Genomic DNA, 22,801 nt, shown 5'->3' on the forward strand with positions numbered 1-22,801 from the left:
GAATCCACATTTGATAGAAATATGAATAATTTACGAAGGACATAAGAACAGTCAAGTGCCAAGAAACCTAATAGGACAGTCATAATTCATGAAACAGACTTCAGTTACAAAGACTGAGGTGATATTAATGCCCTGGTTCTAACCACAGACATCTCTTACCCTTCCATCTGCAGGAACTCCTCCTTCCATTGCCTGTCCTTCCATTACCACAGAGAAAATCTCTGTGCACTCTGTAGAATTTCCTTCCAGTTTTCTTCTGCAGACACCATCATCCTTACTGACATTAAATTCATGTGTCACCTGAAGTTCTGGCAAATCCCCCCTCACTTTTACATTGCCTAAACTTTCTCTCCAGGCTGAGATCACCTGATATTTCCTGCTGTACATGAGATTACTTCTTATGACAAGTTACTTATTACACGATGTAATTGATTCTGGGTATTCACTTTGACCTTTGTCAGCTTCAAAGCATTTTTACTCAGTATGGAAGGTGGATGATGTTGTCTGATATTTCTCATTAGCTCAATTTTATACAGCCCTTCCTTAGAAACTCCTTCCTGGGCCTTCTTCAGTGTACAAGAAATGAATTAATTTTATTAAGAAGGTATTCAACAGCTCGAGAATGAGAAAAATCAGACTAAATAGTAAAGAAATAAATGTTGGGAAGTCGTTAATGAAAGATTAAATGATCTTTCTTAAGAAATATATTTTTTAATTTATTTTTAATAAATGACCTAAATTAAGTGACTAATTTTCTGTGCTTATGTGACTGAAATGTACTTATTTCAAAAGCTGAAGTTTTACCCAGAGTAATAGAGTCTGGATGGTCTAGCAAATTAAATGCAATGAAGTCTATTTTACATCAGAATATGAAAGGTGAGAATTCATCAAGAATAACTAACCTCTGAGAAATTAAGCCTTGTAAAAGAAATGAACCTCTGCATAGAAAATAAATGGGACAACAAATGTCCACCAGTGAAGAAAATTTCTTGATGACTAGATTCATTACTCATTAGAGTGCTGGCACAGTTTAGTAATAAGGTCACAGGTTTCATGAAGGAGCAATACTCTCACTGGTGCTCTCCTATGAATCGCCCAGGTGCTACCTGAAAGTGCCACTACAGGAAAAATATTCAGGATCCTTCCTTATGTGAGGAATGTGGAGTTACGGCTTGCTGGCTGAACTGAACTGTGGGCATTACACCACAGGTCAAGTAGCTGTGATTTCTAATGCAAAGTGAGCAGATTAAACACTCATTCTTCCACATCAAAGTGTGGAAAGTGAATTTGACTGTAGTTGCACAAAGAAATACCCTTGATAATTCATTGTTTTTACTTCAGCCAATGGAACACCTACCCAATTAGAGGCATAATTTCAGAAAATTGTTTAAAAATCAGGAAAAATATTTATTAAAACCCAAAACCCATAAAATGTGAAGTGTTCTGTAGCAATGGCATTTTGAAAACACAAACCAAAAAAGAATGTTAATTGTGAGGTGCAATAGCTACATTTTGGCTGTCTTTAGTAACCAGAAGAAGATGACAAGCTTTGACAGTACTGCTGAGTGCTAAAGGGCATGCACACACATTCATCTTCTTTCCAACTACCTTAATAAGTACGCTCCCTCCTACAAATGATTAAATCTGAGTAAAAAATATTGCTTCTGTCCACTAGAGGGTACTACCCTACTATCAAAAAAGGTAGTAGGTACTTAGACTTCTGAGAGCATGATTAAGACATTCACTTTTTGACAATATTTTTACAAAATGCAGGAATAACTGAAATGAACAAGACTCCTCTAGAGAGTTCTGTCTTTAAAATATGTTAAAACTAGTTTACCACAAAATAAAGTTCTTTGTAATGGTGAGAAAAGGAATGTTTCTAATTCTACCTATTTTTAATTAGAGCTTGTTAAAATTACTGTTCTCAGTCCACAAGCTGAGAAAGCACACTTCAAACTCTATGATTCAAAACCAACATTATTTAGTGCAGGTAGAGCTTCTGTGCTCTATTGCTCCCTTACTACTGAGTCATATTACATTTTTATTGTCTGTTGTGCAGAATGGAGCCTCTTAATTCCACCTAATTTTAGAAAAAATAATAATAATAATTCAAAAAATCATCAAAGAAAATATCCTGATAGTCTCTTCATCATTACGAAGACATATTTCTTTCTGGGTTTATTTCAACTCTCTCTGATTGTTCTTTACCACTCCTGTCCCAATATGAAACTATGCATTACTATCAAGTGTCATGGTATGTATGTGTATTTCTGATTACAGCTAATTATTATTTTGTTGTATTATTTCTTGTATTATTTGTTCTATTATTTCTTCTCTTAGTACCTTGAGAAGAAGAAATCTACTGTCAGCAGATACTTCAAAACATCAATTACATCATACACTCACCTTGTGTACTCAAGAGAATTGAGAGGGATTTATTTTTATATTAGAAAGCATGCACTAAATGCATACCTTCAAATTCTTTAGTGAGAGATCAGGAGAGCTGGAATTAATCATTTAGTATTTATATGTGACTTGACCTGTTAGAAATAGCTGAAGCTGTTTTCTTGCTGTCATTATGCTGGTTTCAACTTCTATAAAGAAAAGCACAAACTACGAATGCAGGTGGAAGTATTTTTCAGGCCTTGAGCAAAAAACAGCTCTTGAACAACTCACATAGACTTTCAACATGAAGCTTGAACTAAAAACCCTGCACGACACATGGTAGTAGTTGTCCTGGATAAGTCAAATATTGCTACATTTGCATTCCTTTCCAATCTCTTCGATCCAAAGAAAACACTATGAAAAGGAAGTGCAAGTTCAGGCAAACTTTCTTTTCAAATTCCAGGACTTTTCTAGACTACTTTGCAAACAAATTAGACTTTATTAGTCATTTTGGAGCCGTATTTCTTGTAAGTATATATAAGAAGGTAATATATTTCAACAATGTCCTAATTTTTCAGTTTTTTAAAAAAAATCCATTCAGTTGTTTTGATTAATAAGATCTTCATAACCTTCACCTACATTGAAAACAACCTGAAATAAGCAGACACACTAGCTCAAAAACACACAGCACCCTTTCTGCAACAGGCTATGTAAAGAAACACAGAAAGAAAGCAAAAGAATTAAAGTAATAAACGTATATTGAACAATGTAAACACAATATTAAGAAAAATAAATTGAACAGAGGAGCAGAAAATATCAGAGGCTTGTGAGAAGATGTCCAGAACATTAGCTACATCTTTAAATATGTATCGAAGCACAGCTGCGTAGATATATCTCAGTTGATGTATTAAAAGCAGTGACATTCAACAATCTGTAAGCTTTTCAGTGAATTTAGTAATCATTCCTCTTTCTCTGATTATCTCACAGACTATTCCAGACAGAATGAAATGTACACTTTTTGAATACTTTCTATTCTAATCTACCAGTTGTTTAGAGGTTCTAGATGTTAGTATAATTAACAAACTGAATGAATAACAAATTAATTTGCTCTAATTTAAAGGAATAATAACTATTAAAAAAGTCACACAACAGTATTTATCCAAATGAAAAGGTGAAATAAGACCTATAACAGGATTCTAAGCATTGCCAGAAGAAATCCCAATTATTTTTGTCAGAAGTTCATTGAATCAGGTGACAATGGAAACACTTTATTTACATATTGTTTTAGTAAACATCTTCACATATACTTTAAAAAAGAGTTGGTTTTTTTACATTAAAGCTTACCTCTTTCTGCACTACAATACATCCAACATAACAGCAGAGCCGTATAACCCAGGAGTGGCATCCTAGAGATTCAGAAACTCAGCAAACGCATTTAGTATCGTAGTCTACTTTTTGACTACTTAGTGTTATTTCCACTCCTATTTCACTCACTGACTGCTTCAGGGACTGACCTTGCAAAGTATTTAATCGCTGATTTCAGCAGTCACTTCCCCTAATCCTCTTGCAACACACAACTACTTTTTTTTTCCCCTCTCCAAACTTTGCTAAATGAATAAATAAATAAACGCCTTGCAATTTTGGTTGACACAGTTCTTCTCTGTGGTCTGCTTGTTTTTACATCATACCTCACTTTTTTCATACTAATGCCTCCTACTCTCAGCTCCATTCTTTTGGTATCCAAAATAAGCTGTATGAATAAATTATTTTGTGATTCCCCGTGTCTTGTATGCTTAGTTAAAACCCCCAAATTCACATTAAATGTATGAAAAAATGAACTTCTGCACTATATGCATAACATTCAAGATCTATTGGAAAATAATTGAAACAAAAAGCAGACAAAGTTGCAAACTGATTTACTAACCCACTGGTTCTTGCATAAGATAACCAACTACCCAGAGCAAAGCAAGTGTACTTGATCAAATACTTTATTAGATACACCTAAGTGATGTTGAAGCATTTGTTTCAGTATCACATGAGAAATTATAAGATGGAGAAGCTGTAAATTAATTATAATATGGATAATGAACTTTCAAAACAAGAATAATAAAGATTGTGCTAAACAAACTATACGTCAAACTGGGCTAACAAAGGACCTCCTCGTGGATTCATGTAAGTAACAGCATTATTAATATTTTCATTAAATGTCTTGGCTTTATAAGTAGTGCACTGCAGTGGAAATGTGCATCACAGGAAGAGTATTATTTCATACTGTGAGTTAGTGAAAAAATATAAGAGCACAAACTGCTCTCAGGAGATGGACACAGAACAGTTGCAGTATCCCATAGAGGTGATGTCTGACTGACATGGATTGTACACATACTGATCCTGTATATGCTCCCAAAAGACCACACAGCATAACTCACAGACTTAGTTAGCCTACTGATACAGGATAAAAATGAATGTGTTTAGAGAGAAGATCTCAAACCGAACCCGAATTCCAAAGCAGCTAAAACTTTATTTTTTCTCAAAATGCAGCTGGATTTAATTGTTTTTTCTTTTAACTTTGGCTATGTTTTGAGTTACCAATTCAAAGGATTGGTCTCAGTGAAAACTGTCACTCAGCTGTTTCACCTACAAGAACTTTTCCAGACAGCATAACATCTCTTCCCTTCCTTCCTCCTTTCTCTTGCCAAGCAACTCCTATGTGGACAATGAACTCTCGCTCTGCTCCATGAACCTGTGATAACTGGTGTGCATCCATTCTGCAGTTACTGGTGCATATGCGATAAATAGAAAGACATTTGCATCTGCCTAAGTTGAGTTTTAAGAAACATCTCCTCGTGGAACATCACTGACTGAATCTTTAATTCCTTTTGTTCTGTGGTAGAGAAGCATGAGCTGCTGCAGGCAGAAGTGCTCTAACTGCACCAAGACGGTTCCACTTGTCTTCTCTGTACTAATGTTATCGCACCACCATATGTGCATGTATTTACATGATTCTGCTGGCTAGTTCCCTTGCAATGGCGAGGAACTTAGAATGGTTCAACCTTCCCTGCTGCAGCAGCGGTATGAACTGCTTTTCAAATGTAGTATTGACACTGCTGCTTTCCAATACCTTAACCCCTGTAGGAAAGCTTGAGACGGCAAAAATCACAAAGGCAATGCGCTAGGAGGCACTCAGACCCAACCCAGAGACAGTGGCTCAAATCAGTTTTCCAACTGTGTTGTATCCTCTGAAGTTATGAAGTTTAAAATAATTCAGGCTTTATCAAATCATTTTTGGGTTATTAAACTACCTGCGAAATCATTACAGGCTTGAAAAATGGTCAAAGATACTTTCAGCTACAGCTGAACAAAAACTGGAACCAAATTGAAAATTTACCATAAATTTCTTGACTGCTTTCCATGAACACAGGCAATGTTAAAACTATTATGCTAAAAGATAACATCAGCAAACAAGAGCAGATAGGCATAAAATTCCTATGAATAAATTTAAGCCAAAAATTAGAAGACTTGCCCAAGTAGTGAGGCTTTGAACTGATCTTTGTGCAGGCATAATGTAGGCTGATACAAAGAAATCTTCTTTGATCACAAAGCAAGGGACCAGACTCCATGCCTTCCAGTCTTATGTTCATGATCTTCTTAGTTGCTGATTAAATTACCCTAACCAAACAGAAATAAAATCCAGAGTTTAATCTTTCTTCCTTTCCTTACCTCTTATATGTGCTATCAACTGAGTCGAAACACCATGCATGAATCATGTCTGACTTCCTTGGTCATCTCCAAAACATCTAATAAAGCAAAGTACAAAAGCAAACCATGCCTCAGAACATGGTTTAGACAACTGGTGTGATCACACTCAGATATTGCTGTGGGCACAGACAACCAAAATATTACCACTTATTCCTAGTACTAGCAAAACTGCATGTCAAGATATAAGCTGATAGGATAGTTCAGGTTGGAAGGAACCTCACAAAGTTATCATGACCAGATACTCCTGCACAAAGTAGAGTCAGTCATAAGGTTACCCAAGTGACTCAAGAGTTCGTTCATTCCTTGCTCAGTCAGTGTAGGGGCTTAACATCAAAATTCAGAGTGTTTGTTCAAACCTGAATAATTTTGGGAACGGTGTGTAGAAGCCATTTTTGTGATAGGAAGACAGATCTAAGGATGTTGGTCTCTTCCAGTAGGGAGCCAGTGATGAGTAGTAATAGGAGATTAGTTAGTCACTGATGTAATAACATCTGACCAGTATAATTTCAGCACGTTCTAACAGCATGCCTGCTGTCACATTTGAGTTTAATGATATCATTAGAGCCTGTAGAATTCTAGAACCAGTCATTGTTTTTCAGAAAATTGTTCATGAGAGGGTGAAGTATATTAATAGTGGGATTATCTTTTCATTGGCAACAGTTGTCTTTCCTTCCACTGGCACACAACTTCTCTAACTCACGATAACATTATATATCACGTGATATCTACAGTTACAACCTAATGGTGTGACAGGGAAAAAATGCACTGTTCATTACTTTAAATCAAATCACAATCATACTGGTTTACTGATTTATTAATAGCACATAATTAATGAGCAATCAGTGAACCATACATTCAGGTTCAGCACGGCAACAACAGGTAAGACACTGTTAATAGATAAAATGCTAATTAAACAGCTAATAAATTTCTTAATTACTTTTCTTTGCCAGTTCCCCAAAGTTCTAACCATGCACACAAGGTTGTGCACCCATCCACACACAGTTACGCACACAGTCCTCTGTTCATACCTGCCTTCTGTAGGAGATGCGGGTGCTTAATGTGTACCTGTGCTGTGCCTTACAACCTGATAACACACACAATGGGGAGAAAACACCACACAAGGTCACCTACACATGCCCAGTTGTGAATCCCTGCATGCTGCACTCCGCACTGTCACTACCTGGGCAGGATGCAGGCTGCTGTTCTCACTGTTCTCCCTAGTGTTATACAGTTTCATTTCCCGCTTATACTTCTTTCCAAACTGGCACCAGCCTTATTCCAAAACTCGCTTTGTAGCTCCCTGCTTGCTGGCAGAGAGCTGGCTTATTTTCCTTGTCCCTGTTAATATGATCAGCCGTGGGGGACACACTCTCAGACACCATGCTTGCTTCAATAGTTGAACTCGCATTCCTGTCATAACAGCTGTTGTTGTTCAGGCCATTTTACCAAGGATGGGCCAGATGGGCATCCTTGCAAACAGAAAAACAATACTAGGAATTCTTTGAATGTTCCTTCTGCTTCTTCTAATGCAAATTTTGCAGCAATGACAGGAGGCATATCATGTCCAATTGCAAAAGCATTTTGTACCATACTTCTGATTGCTCTTGTTTTGGTGCTCTGTACTCAAAATGGAAGTGAAAATTATTTAAAAAGGTGTTCTTTGCAAAAAAAATTAAAAAAAAAATCCTATATAAAAGCAGTTGTCAGTACCCCTTGTTTTAAATGAGATCCTCCCACTCACAGCCAAGTGGAGATTTACTGGAAGGCAATTCAGAGGTTATCACCATTTCCCTCCAGCTCTCTCTCCCCTGCAGTAGTACTGCTATTCCTCTTGTTCTCACAGTTTCTTTCAAGGCCACCACAGACGTTGGAGGACCATGGTGCACCAGGTCCTTTGGTGCACCAGGACCATGGGCAGCCCTGAAGTGGATGCTGTTCTGTTTGGGATCTGTGCTATAATGGTTTGGCATATAAGAACACAAAGACCAGGTCACATTGCGTGCCCTGTGTCTGAATCAGCCTTATAAGGATGATGCTTTCAGTAAAGAGTCTTCCTCACTGGGCTGTGGAAAACATGTCCTCTACCTACCAAGATTTCAGTTTAGACGCATCACAAAACCAAAGACCACCTCCATATAATTTTTTTTTTATTCCTTTCAGAGGAATTATCAAATTGGAAATTCCTCACATTTCTCCTCCTGCCCTAGCTTTGCAGCTTTACAGTGACCTTAAAACTCTGTTCTCACTTTGGGCTATTTCATTATGTTACTGTTTCTGAATCACTATCAAACCTTTTGTGCCAGCAGAACAGCTTGCTACTGCGCAGCCATTTAGACAATAGGCACCAAGGGGAAAGATAGGAGAACTCCAAGAACATTTTCCCCCTGAAGTTTAAATAATTCCAAACATTGCAGTATACTCTGAAAGGTGTATACGGCAGTAGAAGGAAGAGATATACAAAATCAAAATGCAAAATACACAATACAAAGTATATAGGGTCATAAAAGATTTAAAGATATGTAAGAATAGCAAGAATTGTTTAGAAATAAATTCTTCCTTTGGGGAAAACACATGGAACAGTTTGCAGCTTGTGCTGTGACTTGTAGAAATTTATGACTACCAGTTGTTCTGACGTTTTATTATGTCTTAGCATTATGTCTATGGCAGTGCTTTCTTAAAGGACAACTAAAATTATCATCAACTATTCCTGTTACTAGTCCAGCACACAACCCAGCTACCTAGCAAAGAGGTGACATAAGCACTTATTTCTGCAGAAACACTGCAGAAACTTACTGGAAAACATAAATTTTATTTATTCAGATTCTCCTTGCCCCCAGAATGTACTATAAGACTCAGAATGAACCAAAAAATGGGTCTCATCCCTAACAGCCAAGAATCTAGTAAGCATTAACAAATGTACATTTAAACTAATTGCCCTAATTCACTACCAAGTTCCTTTTGAGACAAGGATGTGAAAGAGAAGAGTGGCATTGCAGTGGCAACTCCTTTGCAGCAAGAGAGAAGGGAGAAAATGATGAAGCTTTCTAATTATAATGTGTGGGAACAGAGTATTAGGGAGAGATGGAAGATAAGTAGTTATCTGAATAGGAAATGACAAAAAAGAATAAGGCAAAATCCAAGCAGTCCTTGGATTTGAAATGGAAATAAGTAATTGATCTTTGGTCTAATAGATAAGGCATTATAGTCACCAAAATGGGGAAGGTAAAAAGGCTGTCCTTACCCAAGCAGTAACTGACACACAAAATGATAGGTATAAGAAGAAATGTATGTTAGATTATACGAAATACATGTGCAAGAACTAGTTACTATGGATGCAAGGATCTAAAATTACAATCTCAAATTACTGTGGGCCCTATAAATGTTGCACTGCTCAGCAACATCCCTTTGCTTTCCATGAACCTCAAGAAGTACAAGTATTGGGCAAAGATAAAATGGACAGCTATGTGACTTAAAGGTCATTTTGTCCTCTTGCAACTCAATAGGACACACTTAAATATCCTGGCCTGAACTATGTCCATTACTAAGTATTATTACTATAAAATGGTGATATACATGCTTTTTAGATATATATTTTAGAAAGTAAAAATTGCACTCAACGAGCTTAAATGCTCAAATCCATTACGACATCCTCTTGATAACCATTTCACATATATAGTTTTTTAATCATATACTCCATATACTCATATACTTCAATCACATCACTAAATAGCAGTTCATTATCATGGCAGGCAAATAAGTAGAGTCCTCAAAACACACCTCTCACCAGTTTTTGCTACTGGTTTGATTTAGCCTCACAGATCCACTTGGTTTGCAGGATGCTGTGACTCTCAGTCCAGCATGCCTAACTTTAGTCCTACAAGGCATCTATGTCCTGCTCTTTGGATTTGAGATTGCCAGGCCATAAAGAAAGAAAATATATATACTAACAGATCTCTTAAGAAAATAAAATATTGTCTTCTAACTGAGGAGCATACTTTTATTTTCTGAGATAAACAATACTTATCAGCAAGGACTCTTCATTTCAGAATTTCACCTAGGCACATTTTTACAGATAATGTCATTATGCTTTTTTTTCTACAGAAGACTCCAACTTGCAGACTATTTTGGAAGCAAAATTGCAGCTAAAGTGAATTAAATATTGTTTAAGTACAGTTTACTAATGTAAACCCGAAATAATTTTGTGAATTGTGAATGCTGAGTCCCTAATATTCTATTCAGCAGGCAAAGCTGCAGAACTGACATACTTTCCTATGCTATGAGTATGCTAGTCCCCATTTCTAGTCCCAAACGCAAAATCACACAAACACACTCAAGTGACAATTGATCAACATGCAGAAATGTGAGTGATCCAGAAGTTCTCATTAGCAACATAAACATCCAAATGCTTCTTACTTACGGGGAAAAAAAAAATCAAAAAAGCGAGTACATGGAAAAAAGCCTCAAAATGAACTTGAGCTTTATTAATTTATTTTTCAGTCAATCAGTTTTTCAGCCTGCCTAACCCTTTGCTAGCACCAATAGAAAAATAGCAGGAAGCACATAAACTTTGCAAAGACAGCATTTCCACTTACCATTTTTCATTGCAACCAAGACTGTTCTTTACGGTAAGTGCCTTGTGTATGTCTGCTTAGTGAGTTAACTGAATCCCATTCAGACAATACTAGATGATCTTCCTTGATAGGACAATAAGTATAAGTTCATTCATAAGTACATTACAGAACTGTTTAAAAGGATTCAGTGTGCATTTACTTCATAAATGACTCACCTGTCATTTTTTAAAAGTTTATCTTTACTCATATTCTTTCTTACCCATCATTATTTAGGAGAATAAAAACAACAGCTAGGATGATAACCTCATCTGCTGGGGAAGACAACTCTCTTGAATCATAATATTAAAGTGAAAACCAGTGGAGAAAATAGGATTAGGAACTGTCTGGTAGGACTATTTCAGCACAACAATGCAAAGGACCATCAGTGCTTCAAGGGGCTGAAATTTACCAGTTTGTCATGGGTAAGATTCTTTAACTCCTTGCAGTCAGGTTTGGCTTTATTTACCAGAATAATTTTAGGTATAGATACCAACAGTAAAGAATGTGCCAATGAGTGCCAATAATTAAACTGATTAATAAAGAAAACCTTACAAGTGTTTTGAGTAAAATATCAAAAATGAACCAAATAATCTGATTTACTTTATTACAGTAGAATGCATAATTCAGATTTAGATAGAAGGTAAGAACATCCTGAATTAAGGACAGTATTAATAACTGTGTACCTCCATACACACTGCAGCAGTTTGAAAAGTCCAGAGGCCATCTGCATTAAGCCAGCTGATTTTACCTATATACCATCAAAAATGTAAGTAAGCTAACAAGGAAATCTAAATACCTTTTTTGTTCTTTCTGTACCTTAGTATGATCCAAGAGTCATATACGGTCACTAGCAATAATCTCAGTAACACAGTTCTTAATCCTCCTCTCTCACAGACTTCAGAGTTAAGTACTTGGGAAGAGTCTACCTGTATCTAACTAGTTTTTTGTTTTGTTGGGGTTTTTTTTAAGAAAAAAAGAAAAAGAAAAAAAAGAAAGAAAGAAAAAAAGGAGATACATTGAAGTCTATTTTTAGTCCCCAAGTCAGGGGTACAGATGCTTCTGACACTTCTCAGGGCGAGAATCATCCCAAGAGTACAAACCTACATTTGTTCCTTGAAAGAACTGTGTGGCTCACAGCTTTTCTTTACCACACAAACACAGCAGAAGGAACGCTAGATTGAGTATAGTGACCCAATATAATAGCTCATATATAACAGCATCTGTCTCCAGGAGGATGATACAGCGTCTCCTCAGCTTGAAGGCATACATTTCCCACGTGTTTTGAGTTCTAATCAAAATATTAGATTAAGTTAAATAAAATCCCATCTCTGTCCAATTTTATATATTTAAGAGCTTTTCAGAGTGATCAGGTCAGACAAGTGAAAACACAGTTAGTTTCATATTGCATAAAGTTTATGTTACTTAGGGCACAAAATTAGGCTTCTGATTAAATTGCAGGTCTATAGTCTCAGTTATAAGTTTGCTTTCCATTAGCCCTGCTCAACTCTTTATCTGGTTGCTAGTTTACCAGTCAGTTATTACTGTTCTGAAATGCATTTCCGTGGTAGAACCAGTGCAAAGCTTCTATTGTTACTTAGCTCCTCAAGTATGAAAATAAATATTAAATTAATCGATTAAGGTGGAAAAAATAATGAGGCTGCTAGAAGATACTGTAGAAACACCACTGATTTCCCAACCAGTCTATGATTAATAGACTTCAGAAAAGGACTACAGTTAGCCTAACTACTTTACTTCTATAAGAAACTGTTATAACACATAGGCTCCACCCCACCTTAAGTTTTGGCAAGATGAAAAGATACCCAGGCAGAGAGAGGAAGAAATGTTTTTTTTTTTTAGAAGAAAGAGTCTGTTCTACTGAAGCAGCTGAGAAAGAAAAAATTGCCTGCACATGACAAACACTCTTAAGATGAAAGATCCTGGACTTTTTTATTTCAATTAGATCTCTAGAGAGCTCTGACCTCAGAGCACAGCTTGGGAAAACTGGCAAGAACATGGCAGGGAGGTAGTTCACTATTTCATTTTCCCTATCAGCCAAAGCAAAGAGTGAATTACCTTTGAACTCTTGCCACATATGTGCATTTGTTTTGCTTCAACCAACTACTGTTCTGAGATGCACACCCTCGTAAATGCTGAATGCAGCAAGCTGTGAAAAAGGGTAATCATCATACCCCAGTGACTCCAGCATTTTACAGGACTTGGAATACAATATTGCACTCTCCAAAGAACAGCAATCAGAGAAGGTATGCCGAAACTCTGAACTAAAGAAGCAAGGGAAAACGGATTGTCTGTAACAACAGCAGAGTGAATTTGAGTGCTAAATTGGACTACCTGTTGGTTACCTGTAGCAATCTCGCCACCACAGCATGAAGCTCAGAGCCGGATTCTCAACAGGGCACATGGCTATGTGGTACGCTCCAGGCTGCCATACTTAACGCTGATACTGTATGTGCCATATTAGCTTTTAGCTGGTCTACCTTCTACACAGAAATCCAGCTGAATGGAAAACAGAAGGTTCACTCTTCAATACACTGTATGAATGCATGCACTTAATTAAATATGTGATATGTAAATCACAGCTATAAAATAACTTTTTGTTTATCACTCAGCCTGATCCAGCAAAATCTAAATCTTAAAACTGCACCACTGTTAAGCCTGTTCACAACTTCAGTCTAGGAAAGGAATGCTACAACTGAATAGTTGAGGTGAAGAACTAATCTGGGAATGCAAATGATGACAGGCTGTGAAAATGTAGTAATATTTATGTTTGCCAGAAGTGGGGCATCAGACACAAAGGATGACAGTCTAGATTACAGTGTACGTTTAGGAGCAAATCTAAACACCAATTATTGACTGGGGAGACCATACCTCGAATCCTGTGTTGAGTTCTGGGCCCTTCACTACAAGAAGGATGTTGAGGCTCTGGAGCGTGTCCAGAGAAGAGCAATGAAGCTGGTGAGGGGCTGGAGAACAGATCTTACGAGGAGCAGCTGAGGGAACTGGGGTTGTTTAGCCTTGAGAAGAGGAGGCTGAGAGGAGACCTTATTGCTCTCTACAACTACCGGAAAGGAGGTTGTGGAGAGGAGGGTGCTGGCCTCTTCTCCCAAGTGATGGGACAGGACAAGGGGGGATGACCTCAGCCTGCACCAGGGGAAGTTCAGGCTGGACATCAGAAAAAAGTTTCACAGAAAGGGTCATCAGGTGCTGGCAGAGGCTGCCCAGGGAGGGGGTGGAGTCCCCATCCCTGGTGGTATTTTAAAAGACAGGTAGACAAAGTGCTCAGGGACATGGTTAGTAGCAGGCAGGAACGGTTGGACTCAATGATCCAAGAGGTCTTTTCCAACCTGGTGATTCTATGATTTCCATTTGGTGACAGTGAAATCAAACAAATCATCATATTGGAAATGTGTTTCACCAGTCATATAAGAAATTCTAGACTTTAGTCTAGAGTCTCTCCCAATTTCAGGCATCATCTACAAACTCCACTTCCCTGTATTCTTTCAGGGTCTGTGCACTCCCGGCACAAAAGAAGCGCATCGCTAAGCCAGATGCAAGAGGAGCCACAAAGTTGCCAAAACCCAAGCACGACGCCATGACCCACACGGGGCCGCGGAGAGGCCGCTTACAGCTCTCCGAGACAAAACACCCCATCCAAATCTCGGGGCCTGCAGCGAAGCCCTCCCGAGAACGCCCGGAACGGCGCAGCAGGCGGCCGCAGGGGGCCAGGCTGGGAACCTCCTCCCCCCCCCGGCCCCGCCCCGCAGGAGCCCCCGCGGCAGGAGCCCCCGCGGCAGCAGCCCCGGTCGGCGGGCGGAGGCTCCGCCGCTCGCTGAGGCGGGAGCGCCCACGGCTCCGCTTTGTTGTCGGCCGCGGCTCCCCTCAGGGCGGCGTTCGCTGCGCCCCCCCGCGGCGGGAGGCGGCACCGCCGGCCCGCGCTCCCTCAGCCGCCGCGCGCTCCCTCAGCCGCCGCTGCCGCTGCCGGTGCCGCTGCCGCCGCCACGCCGGGCGTCGGGGGCGACGGCCCCTCCTGCGGGCGGGATGGTGGACCTGGACAGCGAGGTGCCCCCGCTCCCGCCGCGGTACCGCTTTCGGGACTTGCTGCTGGGCGACCAGGGCTGGCAGAGCGACGACAGGTGAGCGGGGGCGGCGGCGGCAGCGCGGAGGTGTTTGTGGGCGCGCCGCCCGCCCGAGCCCGGCCCCGGCCAGAAACTTTGGCGGGAGAGGGGTGTAGAGGCGGCCGCGGGGCTGCGGGCGAGGCGGGGGCGCGAAGCGGGGCCGAACACGGGGACCCCGGGCACAAGGTGGCTGCGCTGCCCGCTGCCGGGTCCCTCCTGATGCCCGGTGTGAGAAACACTCGTTCACTGTTGAAATATTGAAAAGGACAAAGTCTTCGAAGCAAAGGCAATAATATTTTTATTTTTCAATTCAGCGCTGAATCGGATGCCCATCTAAAAAAAAAAGGCATAACATCTTACAATAGCAGTGGATATATATACTAGTTTTAGACAAAGAACCATATCCATCTTCAAAGAATGCTCATTAATGTTTTTTTTTTTTTTTGGATTATCCAGCCGTGTCCGGAGACTCCCTTCAAGTTATCTCCTACAACAGCTGCGTCTTAGAAGACAACTAAGCATATCAATAAATTCTCACTGCCCTAAGACAGATTATCTCTTAACCTAAAATAGCTACATCTTACAAGACAGATGTATGTGATGAGATAGTTAAACATACAAACCAGCTACAGCAAAACTTATCAATTAATTCTCACACCGGCATCCCGCTTCTCTATATACAGTTTCTTTTCATCTCGGATCCCACACTCGGGTGTGACTAGCATGAATGTATTCCTTTACCAATTATTTCAGGGACTGCCAGCATCTTTAGTTACAAACCGATAGGAAAAGGTATTTGTCTCAGGTCCAGTCTTTAAAAGAGAACCCCCCCTTCTGTTAAAGCAAATGAACCAACCAGGAGTATGTTTTTAATGTCAAAATGTGAAATGAGCAGGATGCGTGAGCACCAGCAGCGTCGTGCCGCTCTGCTTGACTGCACAACCGGGTGTGTCAATAGGCTCTTACAGGATCCCAGCTTGCCAGGTTATGTGACACTCACTCTGTAGTAACAGTTTGTTGTGGTCAAATGCGAAATGGTCTTGTAATATATAATGGATGTAATAAATAATGTAATATATAATGGATGTAATAGATAATGGATAAGTTTTAATTCAATATATTTACATTGTCAGATAGAGTCTTTAACACAGTAATTAGAAACTTTGATTTTAATGCTGGTCTACGTTTTTTGGATTTTAGCTACTCCTAAAGAAAGATGGATTCTCATTAATTGGTAATCACAAGATCATGCAGATATGTAACTAATTATTGCCTTTGCTTAGGAGAATATGCTATACACTGTAGTGATTAAACAGATTATGTTTATTCAGACAGTTATGAATTGGTGAATGACATCTTAAGGTAGTCATAAAAAATGAGCTCTGTTGGTTGGGAATGGCAGCATTGTAACTACATAATGGAGAGTTAATGGGTGCGTTTAACAAAATACAGTTTTATAATTTAAAAAAGTAAATTGTAATTATATTCTGCATTCATAACTTCTGATCACAGTATTCTTAGATATTTTAGAAAATGTAGCTCTTGGCATCTTATACCTACATTTTATTTTCTAGCGGAATAGGAAAAAACCCCGCAACCATTCTTATTTTATCAACTTTATTTACTTAGCTAGGGTTTTGATGGCTAAAATAAACAAAATATTCCCTATAGTTCTTTGTGGACCACTCTGTGACTTAACACTTTTCCTGCTCTAGTTTAAATTTCTGTCAAATACTTCCCTGATACCAGTTGTTCGACTTGAACTTTGTAAAGTTACCTTCTATGGAAGAAGCATGACCTGGTCTCAAATAGGAAATAGCATATAAGCAACTGCACAAATCATAGCATCCATTTAGCTATAGAAATGTCTATTTAAGTCTATATGCACTTAACAAAATGAAAATAAATAATCCTTAAAAAGCTATTGATAGAATTATTGCATGACAGTATTATAAAGCATGATCATTGTTGGAGAATTGTAGCAAAAGACTTGTGGGAACTGAATACTTCTCATTTTTTCATTAATATTCTTATAAGCGTCCAGCACATCTGAAATATAAAATATGAACCAGGGCTGCGAATGGCTAGTGGAAATGGCTTTCTAGATCTTCAAGTATTGTCCCGTGCTGAGGCTGGATACAACTGCCCTGTGGCAGGAAGGCTGTGCAGTTGTTTCCTCACAGTGCAGTCATGATTGTGCTTTACACGAGGCTGTGATAGCAGCACTCTCTCCTCCAGCTCTGCAAGTTGCCATAGCAGTCTTTTTTGATACTAGCTTTCAATTAACTGAACAAAGTCCATTCTTAAAAAATCTTGAGTATTGTCTGTTGTTTGTCCATCTTACAATAAGGTCCTGTCTAATTTCTCATTTTTCTGCTCTGATGGATATCACTTTTAATACTGAAATATTGTATTTTGCTACTGTTACAGAAAATAAAACATATGTATTCTGCTTAGAACTATTGTCAAATGGAGTATTTAGACTGTTAGACATACACTCAGGAAATATTTAATGAGAAAAACTGCAGACCTGTGGGGACCATGAGATAAACTGCTTATTAGTTAGTAATGATTACAGTTACACAAGAACTTCTTAATTTTTAATAGTTTGCTCTTTTGTGTTTTCTTTGCACCATCAGTGGTTCAAGTTTGGTTTTGGTGAAGTGTATGGTTTGTATTCAATTCTAATTAGTGTGTGAAACAGATATTGCCAGAGCTTGTGCCCTCTTCAACTGAATGGATATTAACAATGAACAGCATATCTGAACACTAAAATACAGTTGAAGTGGCTTTATAGAATGGCTACACAATGGCAAATGATCAAGATAGTTCATTTTAGGAGGTATTTGTCCTTGGCTGAGATACTGGAAATAATTTTCATGTTTCCAGTTCACTGCAACATCTTACTTCCACCTGCATTCAACTCTGGCGGTCTGATTTATATCAAGGGTTTTCCATCAGTGCAGACTGTGAACTTCAGGTCTGTTACCAGCTGAACTCTGTATCTTCTGTCTCAGTACCATTCCCTTTTTGTTCTTCCCTGTAGAGTCATCCTCGGGTTCTCTCTTTTCTCTTTCCATTCTGTCCTTTCTGGAAATGTGCTTACTTTTTGCTGGCTGGGAGGCATATGTTCCATCTCTGTGTTCACAAATGCTTGTTGATTTTTCGAAGTGGAGAGGAGATATTATAGAATTATTCCTCTCATCTGCCGCAAAGCACCCAGCATTCTGTCACCAGATCATGGTTTTGATAGTGTAGTCTGGCAGTATAGAAATGGTGTAGATCTCTTTTTTTGTTGAAATACATATTTCTGACATAAGCATTGTACCCAATTTTGAAACCTTATTGGTTATGTTTCATTAGGAAGAGAGTTTGCTGAATTATTTCTTTTAAGCGATCCTGTTCATTTATGAAATGCGCACTAAAATGCTTAGCTTAATGTAATAGAACACTGATTCAGGAATTCTGTTCTTAGATCTGTACACATTTGGGTACAGATTTCTAACCTTCATTTTTTCTTGAGGACCTCTCCTACTGAGCTTCACTCAGGCTTCTTTTTTTTTTTTTTTTTTTTTTTGGTGTCTAGATCATGGTCCATTTCTTACCTAGACATCTCCAAAACAGTAAAACCCATCTCCCTGCTTTTGCAATTCTTTTTCAGAAAAATAATCCTACTTGCATAGCTTAGATTCCTAAGCAACCTTGCAGCTGGCTTCAGTAACAGATGGGTTCTGGGCTGCCATACTCCACAAACCACCAAATTGAATCATATATTATTTTTCATAAAAGACGTTACTATGTGCAGAACAACATGGAGAATCTTTGACAAATGCAACTGTCCAGTAAATAAATTATTTTGAATAATTTACGAACATTCTTAAATTTGCTGAGTGACTTTTCCTAAAAGAAATTGGATTTTAAAACCAGTTTTTGTTTTTGAAGGGCTAGATTTTCAAAGTTTCCATTTGAAAACTGTGGAGAGGAAGCTTGATGCATACAGTACACACATTTTATATGGACTAGTTAAATATTCATTTACTCAGGGAGATAAAAAAACTCACCTGTTTTTCCTGTCACTGTATAAAATATTTAAATATTCCCTGGATCAGTCTGAAAAGATTCCACAGGACAGCATGTAAAAGATCAGGCTGGGAGTTAGAGTGTGTGTGTGTGTATCAGGTGGGTGATTTCTGTCTACCAGGTTCCTTCTGGCCATGTAAATAACTCAGTCACTAGGCTGAGTGTAAAGAGAATATTGAGTCCTTGACTTTTTCACTAGTTTTGTAAATATCACTAATACCTCTTTGCGAATCTCACATTCTGCTTTCATTATTGAAAATTTCTGAAATTGAAAGAAACTGTTTTGATTTGCTGGATGTTCTGAGATGTTTCTTGACAATCATAATGTGGTATGTCTTTCAGTTTGGCTGTTGGGGAAGGGAGCATAAGTAAAGGGGGAAGTTGGCGATTAACACGAGTTATTCAGCTGTTAATTCAGTGAGGTTTTACTGAATCCCAATTGTAACAGTATATTATGTAATAAAACATTTAATAAACCTACTGATCATCAATCCTTAGTTTTACCTGCTGTGCTGAAGAGCAACACAATTAAAATAGAAAATATCCTATGAAGTGAAGACCTGACATGTTTAATTTCCTTGTGTAAATATATAGTTACCACGTACTTCAAAATATCCAGACCATGGAATGCTAGAGATGTAAAGGAAGAATTGTAAGTTAAAAAAGTATTTACATTGGTTGGATGGTCGTATTCAGAGAGTAGTAGTCAGTGGCTGGAAGTCCAGATAGAGATCCATGACAAGTGGTGTCCCTCAGGGGTCCATACTGGGACCAATGCTGTTTAATATCTTCATGAATGATGTTGACAGCAAGTTTGCAGGTGACACCAAGCTGTGTGGTGCAGTTGCCACAGTGCAGGGATGGGATGTCATTCAGAGGCACCTGGACAGGCTGGAGAAGTGGGCCTATGAGAACCTCATGAGGTTCAACAAGTCCTACACCTGGATCAGGGCAGTCCCCGATTTCAGTACAGGATGGGGGATGATGTGATTGAGAGTGGCCCTGTGGAGAAGGACTTGGGAGTGCTGGTGGGTGGTAAACTTGACATGAGCTGGCAATGTGTGCTTGCAGCCCAGAAGGCCAACCGTGTCATGGGCTGCATCAAAAGAAGCGTAGCCAGCAGGTCGAGGATTCTGCCCCTCTATTCCTCTCTTGTGAGACCTCATTTGCAGTATTGTGTCCGGTTCTGGAATCCTCAACATAGGAAGGATATGGAACTATTGGAACGGGTCCAGAGGAGGGCTACAAAGATGGTCAGAGGGCTGGAGCACCTCCCATACGAGGACAGGCTGAGAGAGCTGGGGTTGTTCAGCTTGGAGAAGAGAAGGCTCTGAGGAGATCTTATAACAACCTTCCAGTACCTGAAAGGGCATACGAGAAAGCTGGGGAGGGACTGTTCACAAAGGCTTGTAGTGATAGGAATGGGGGCAATGGGTGTAAACTGGAGAGGGGCAGATTTAGAGTTGACGTAAGGAAGAATTTCTTCATGATGAGAGTGGAACAGGTTGCCCAGGAAGTTGTAGATGCCCCATCCCTGGAGGTGTTCAAGGCCGGGTTGGATGGGCCTTGGGCAGCCTGATCTAGTGGGTCGTGTCCCTGCCCATGGCAGGGGGTTGGAACTAGATGATCTTTAAGGTCCCTTCCAACCCAAACTATTCTATGATTCTACATTCTGTTGATATCAATGCTTTTTTAGTAAGGTCAGTCATGTAAATTTAGTGGCTAAGTATCTTATAGAGCATAATTTACCTCAAATTTCTCGGACCATTTATGTACAGATGTCTAGACCTTTCTTTAGAAGCTTATAAATTATAAAAACTGTTTTAGTAAATTTAAGCAAGCCAGGAATGTTTCCCGCCATTGAAGCATGACTGCTCATACTAGTGAATGGCATGCTATGGCCATAGCCAGCAGGCCAAAATTGTCTGTCACTCCTCAGCCTCGGCCCACCTGAATGGCAGCTAAAACCGGAGCAGCTGTGGTCCCAATTCCCTGCCCATGCCTGAAAGGAATGGGAATGAGAGCAATAAGTTTGTGGGTTGGAAACTAAAACTAGAACAGCTTTAATGAAATAATCGTAATAATAAAGGAAATACTACTAATAAGAAAATAAGATATATACACAAATACCTGGAATTGCCACTTCCCGCTTCCCCAAACACTGCTGCAGAGCAGGCACAGGGAAGGAGCTGGACCCAGAAAATGGATTCAGGAATGCACAGATTTGGAATCAGGGCCAAAAAGACAGAGGAGGTCCTCACTGGACATCACTCATTGAGGAAGACAGAATGACCCTTGTGATCCTTCAGTTTCATACTCAGTGTGACATATATGGGTCAGTTTGGGGTCACCTGTCCTGTCTGCCTCTTCCTGCAGGTGTGACCCTTTTTGTCTTTGACTCATGGCACTCCACCACCTCAAGGACAGCCTCAGTTACTATAGGAATAAGTGTAAGTGGTGGCCTTTCTGCTTACCAGTGTCCTGTGTTATCATATCTAGAAAAGCTGCCTGAAAACCGTGCAGTTAACTTTCAGAAAATGAAGTAACTTGGATGAAACTGAGCTGAAGTCAGAAAACTGATTCTATTCTAGCTCAAACCAGAACACTGTCTTGAACACTGCTTTGCCCAGGAACGATTTGGCAGTTTGAGCATCCAAGGAAACACTGAGGAGGCACCCTGGAGGGAGTCACCCAGCTTGGGAAACTGAAACAATGTGCTGATATGTATGTAGCAGTATTGTGCCATTTAAGGTCAGTGCCCGGGGAAGTTTAAATTACTTAAGGATGTATCCAGAGAGAGCCAAATAATTTTATTGTGAGGATAACCTCTACACTTTAACATTACATGCTGCTTCTCTCATGTGTGCTGCTAGTTCCATTTTTTCTGGTCTCCTGTTTACTGTGCAGTTGCACATTCAGGTGATGGTGAACTTATATGGTGGTCTGTGTTGCAGAGAGATCCATTTGTAAAGCACAGACCTGCTTATGCTTGACGCCTTCCTTCCTGAAATCTGCAGTACAGCCCTTGCACATAGGCTATGAGCATGTTTTGTTTCAGAGTCCTTAAAAAAAAATACTTGCTGTTAAGGAGCTTTGGCTTACTGGAATTATTCTTTTCACACAACATTTTAGTGAAAAATAGAAAAAAACATTGACTAGTTTTAAAATATGCAGAGTGAGATTAATTTTATTCACTAAATAAAAATGTGTATAGTATTTTTTTGTTTTATATATCTTTTACACTTTAAATCCCTTTGTGTTTAGGTAAGATTAAGCAGTATGTTGGGCTTTCTTTGGACTTTGCACATCAAAGTAAATTTTATCCATGCTGAATATTTCTAGCAATATTAATTAAGAGACCAGGAAGTACACATTCCAGCATAGAATTGCTGAATTAATAGTCAGTCATGTGAACAAGCCATTTGACAATTGTAAATATCTAATCCATACTACTATTTCATTCTACTGCCTGTTAACTGTAGCATTGGATACAGAGCTAGTACATTCTAGAAAGAAAAAGCAAATCACTATTACCATTTCACTTCAAAATCACATACAACAACTTGAATTGAAAGAACAAAAAAGAACATAAACCCAAATATATTTTCCAACCCTCACCCTCAAAGCATCAGATGTCATAACTTTTCTATATGCTGTTGCAAAAAGTGTTTAAAAATTCACAGTTATTGAACAAAAAATTTATATTTTCCAATACTGTAATCCTTCCCTTCCCTTCCCTTCCCTTCCCTTCCCTTCCCTTCCCTTCCCTTCCCTTCCCTTCCCTTCCCTTCCCTTCCCTTCCCTTCCCTTCCCTTCCCTTCCCTTCCCTTCCCT

General features: G+C 39.1%; 2 protein-coding genes across 15 annotated transcripts in view; one reads left to right on the forward strand and one right to left on the reverse strand.

The window, feature by feature from the left end:
* CFH (complement factor H) overlaps positions 1-3,894 on the reverse strand; it is a 34,993-nt gene extending 31,099 nt beyond the window's left edge. The window contains exon 1 of the mRNA XM_054073013.1: positions 3,733-3,894. Coding sequence (XP_053928988.1) covers positions 3,733-3,793 — 61 coding nt within the window. The 5' untranslated portion in view covers positions 3,794-3,894. The remainder of the gene's footprint in view (positions 1-3,732) is intronic.
* Positions 3,895-14,636: 10,742 nt separating this feature from the next.
* The window catches only part of KCNT2 (potassium sodium-activated channel subfamily T member 2), a 143,337-nt gene continuing 135,172 nt past the window's right edge, over positions 14,637-22,801 (forward strand). For 8 of the 14 annotated variants that reach the window (XM_054072856.1, XM_054072857.1, XM_054072868.1 and 5 more), the window contains exon 1: positions 14,645-14,905. In XM_054072856.1, the coding sequence (XP_053928831.1) occupies positions 14,811-14,905 (95 nt within the window). In that variant the 5' untranslated portion in view covers positions 14,645-14,810. Of the gene's footprint in view, positions 14,906-22,801 lie in introns of all 14 variants that reach the window. The other 6 variants (XM_054072862.1, XM_054072867.1, XM_054072865.1 and 3 more) reach the window with 3 other exon arrangements.

This window comes from Cuculus canorus, chromosome 8 (assembly GCF_017976375.1).
Source record: "Cuculus canorus isolate bCucCan1 chromosome 8, bCucCan1.pri, whole genome shotgun sequence".
Lineage (NCBI taxonomy): Eukaryota > Metazoa > Chordata > Aves > Cuculiformes > Cuculidae > Cuculus > Cuculus canorus.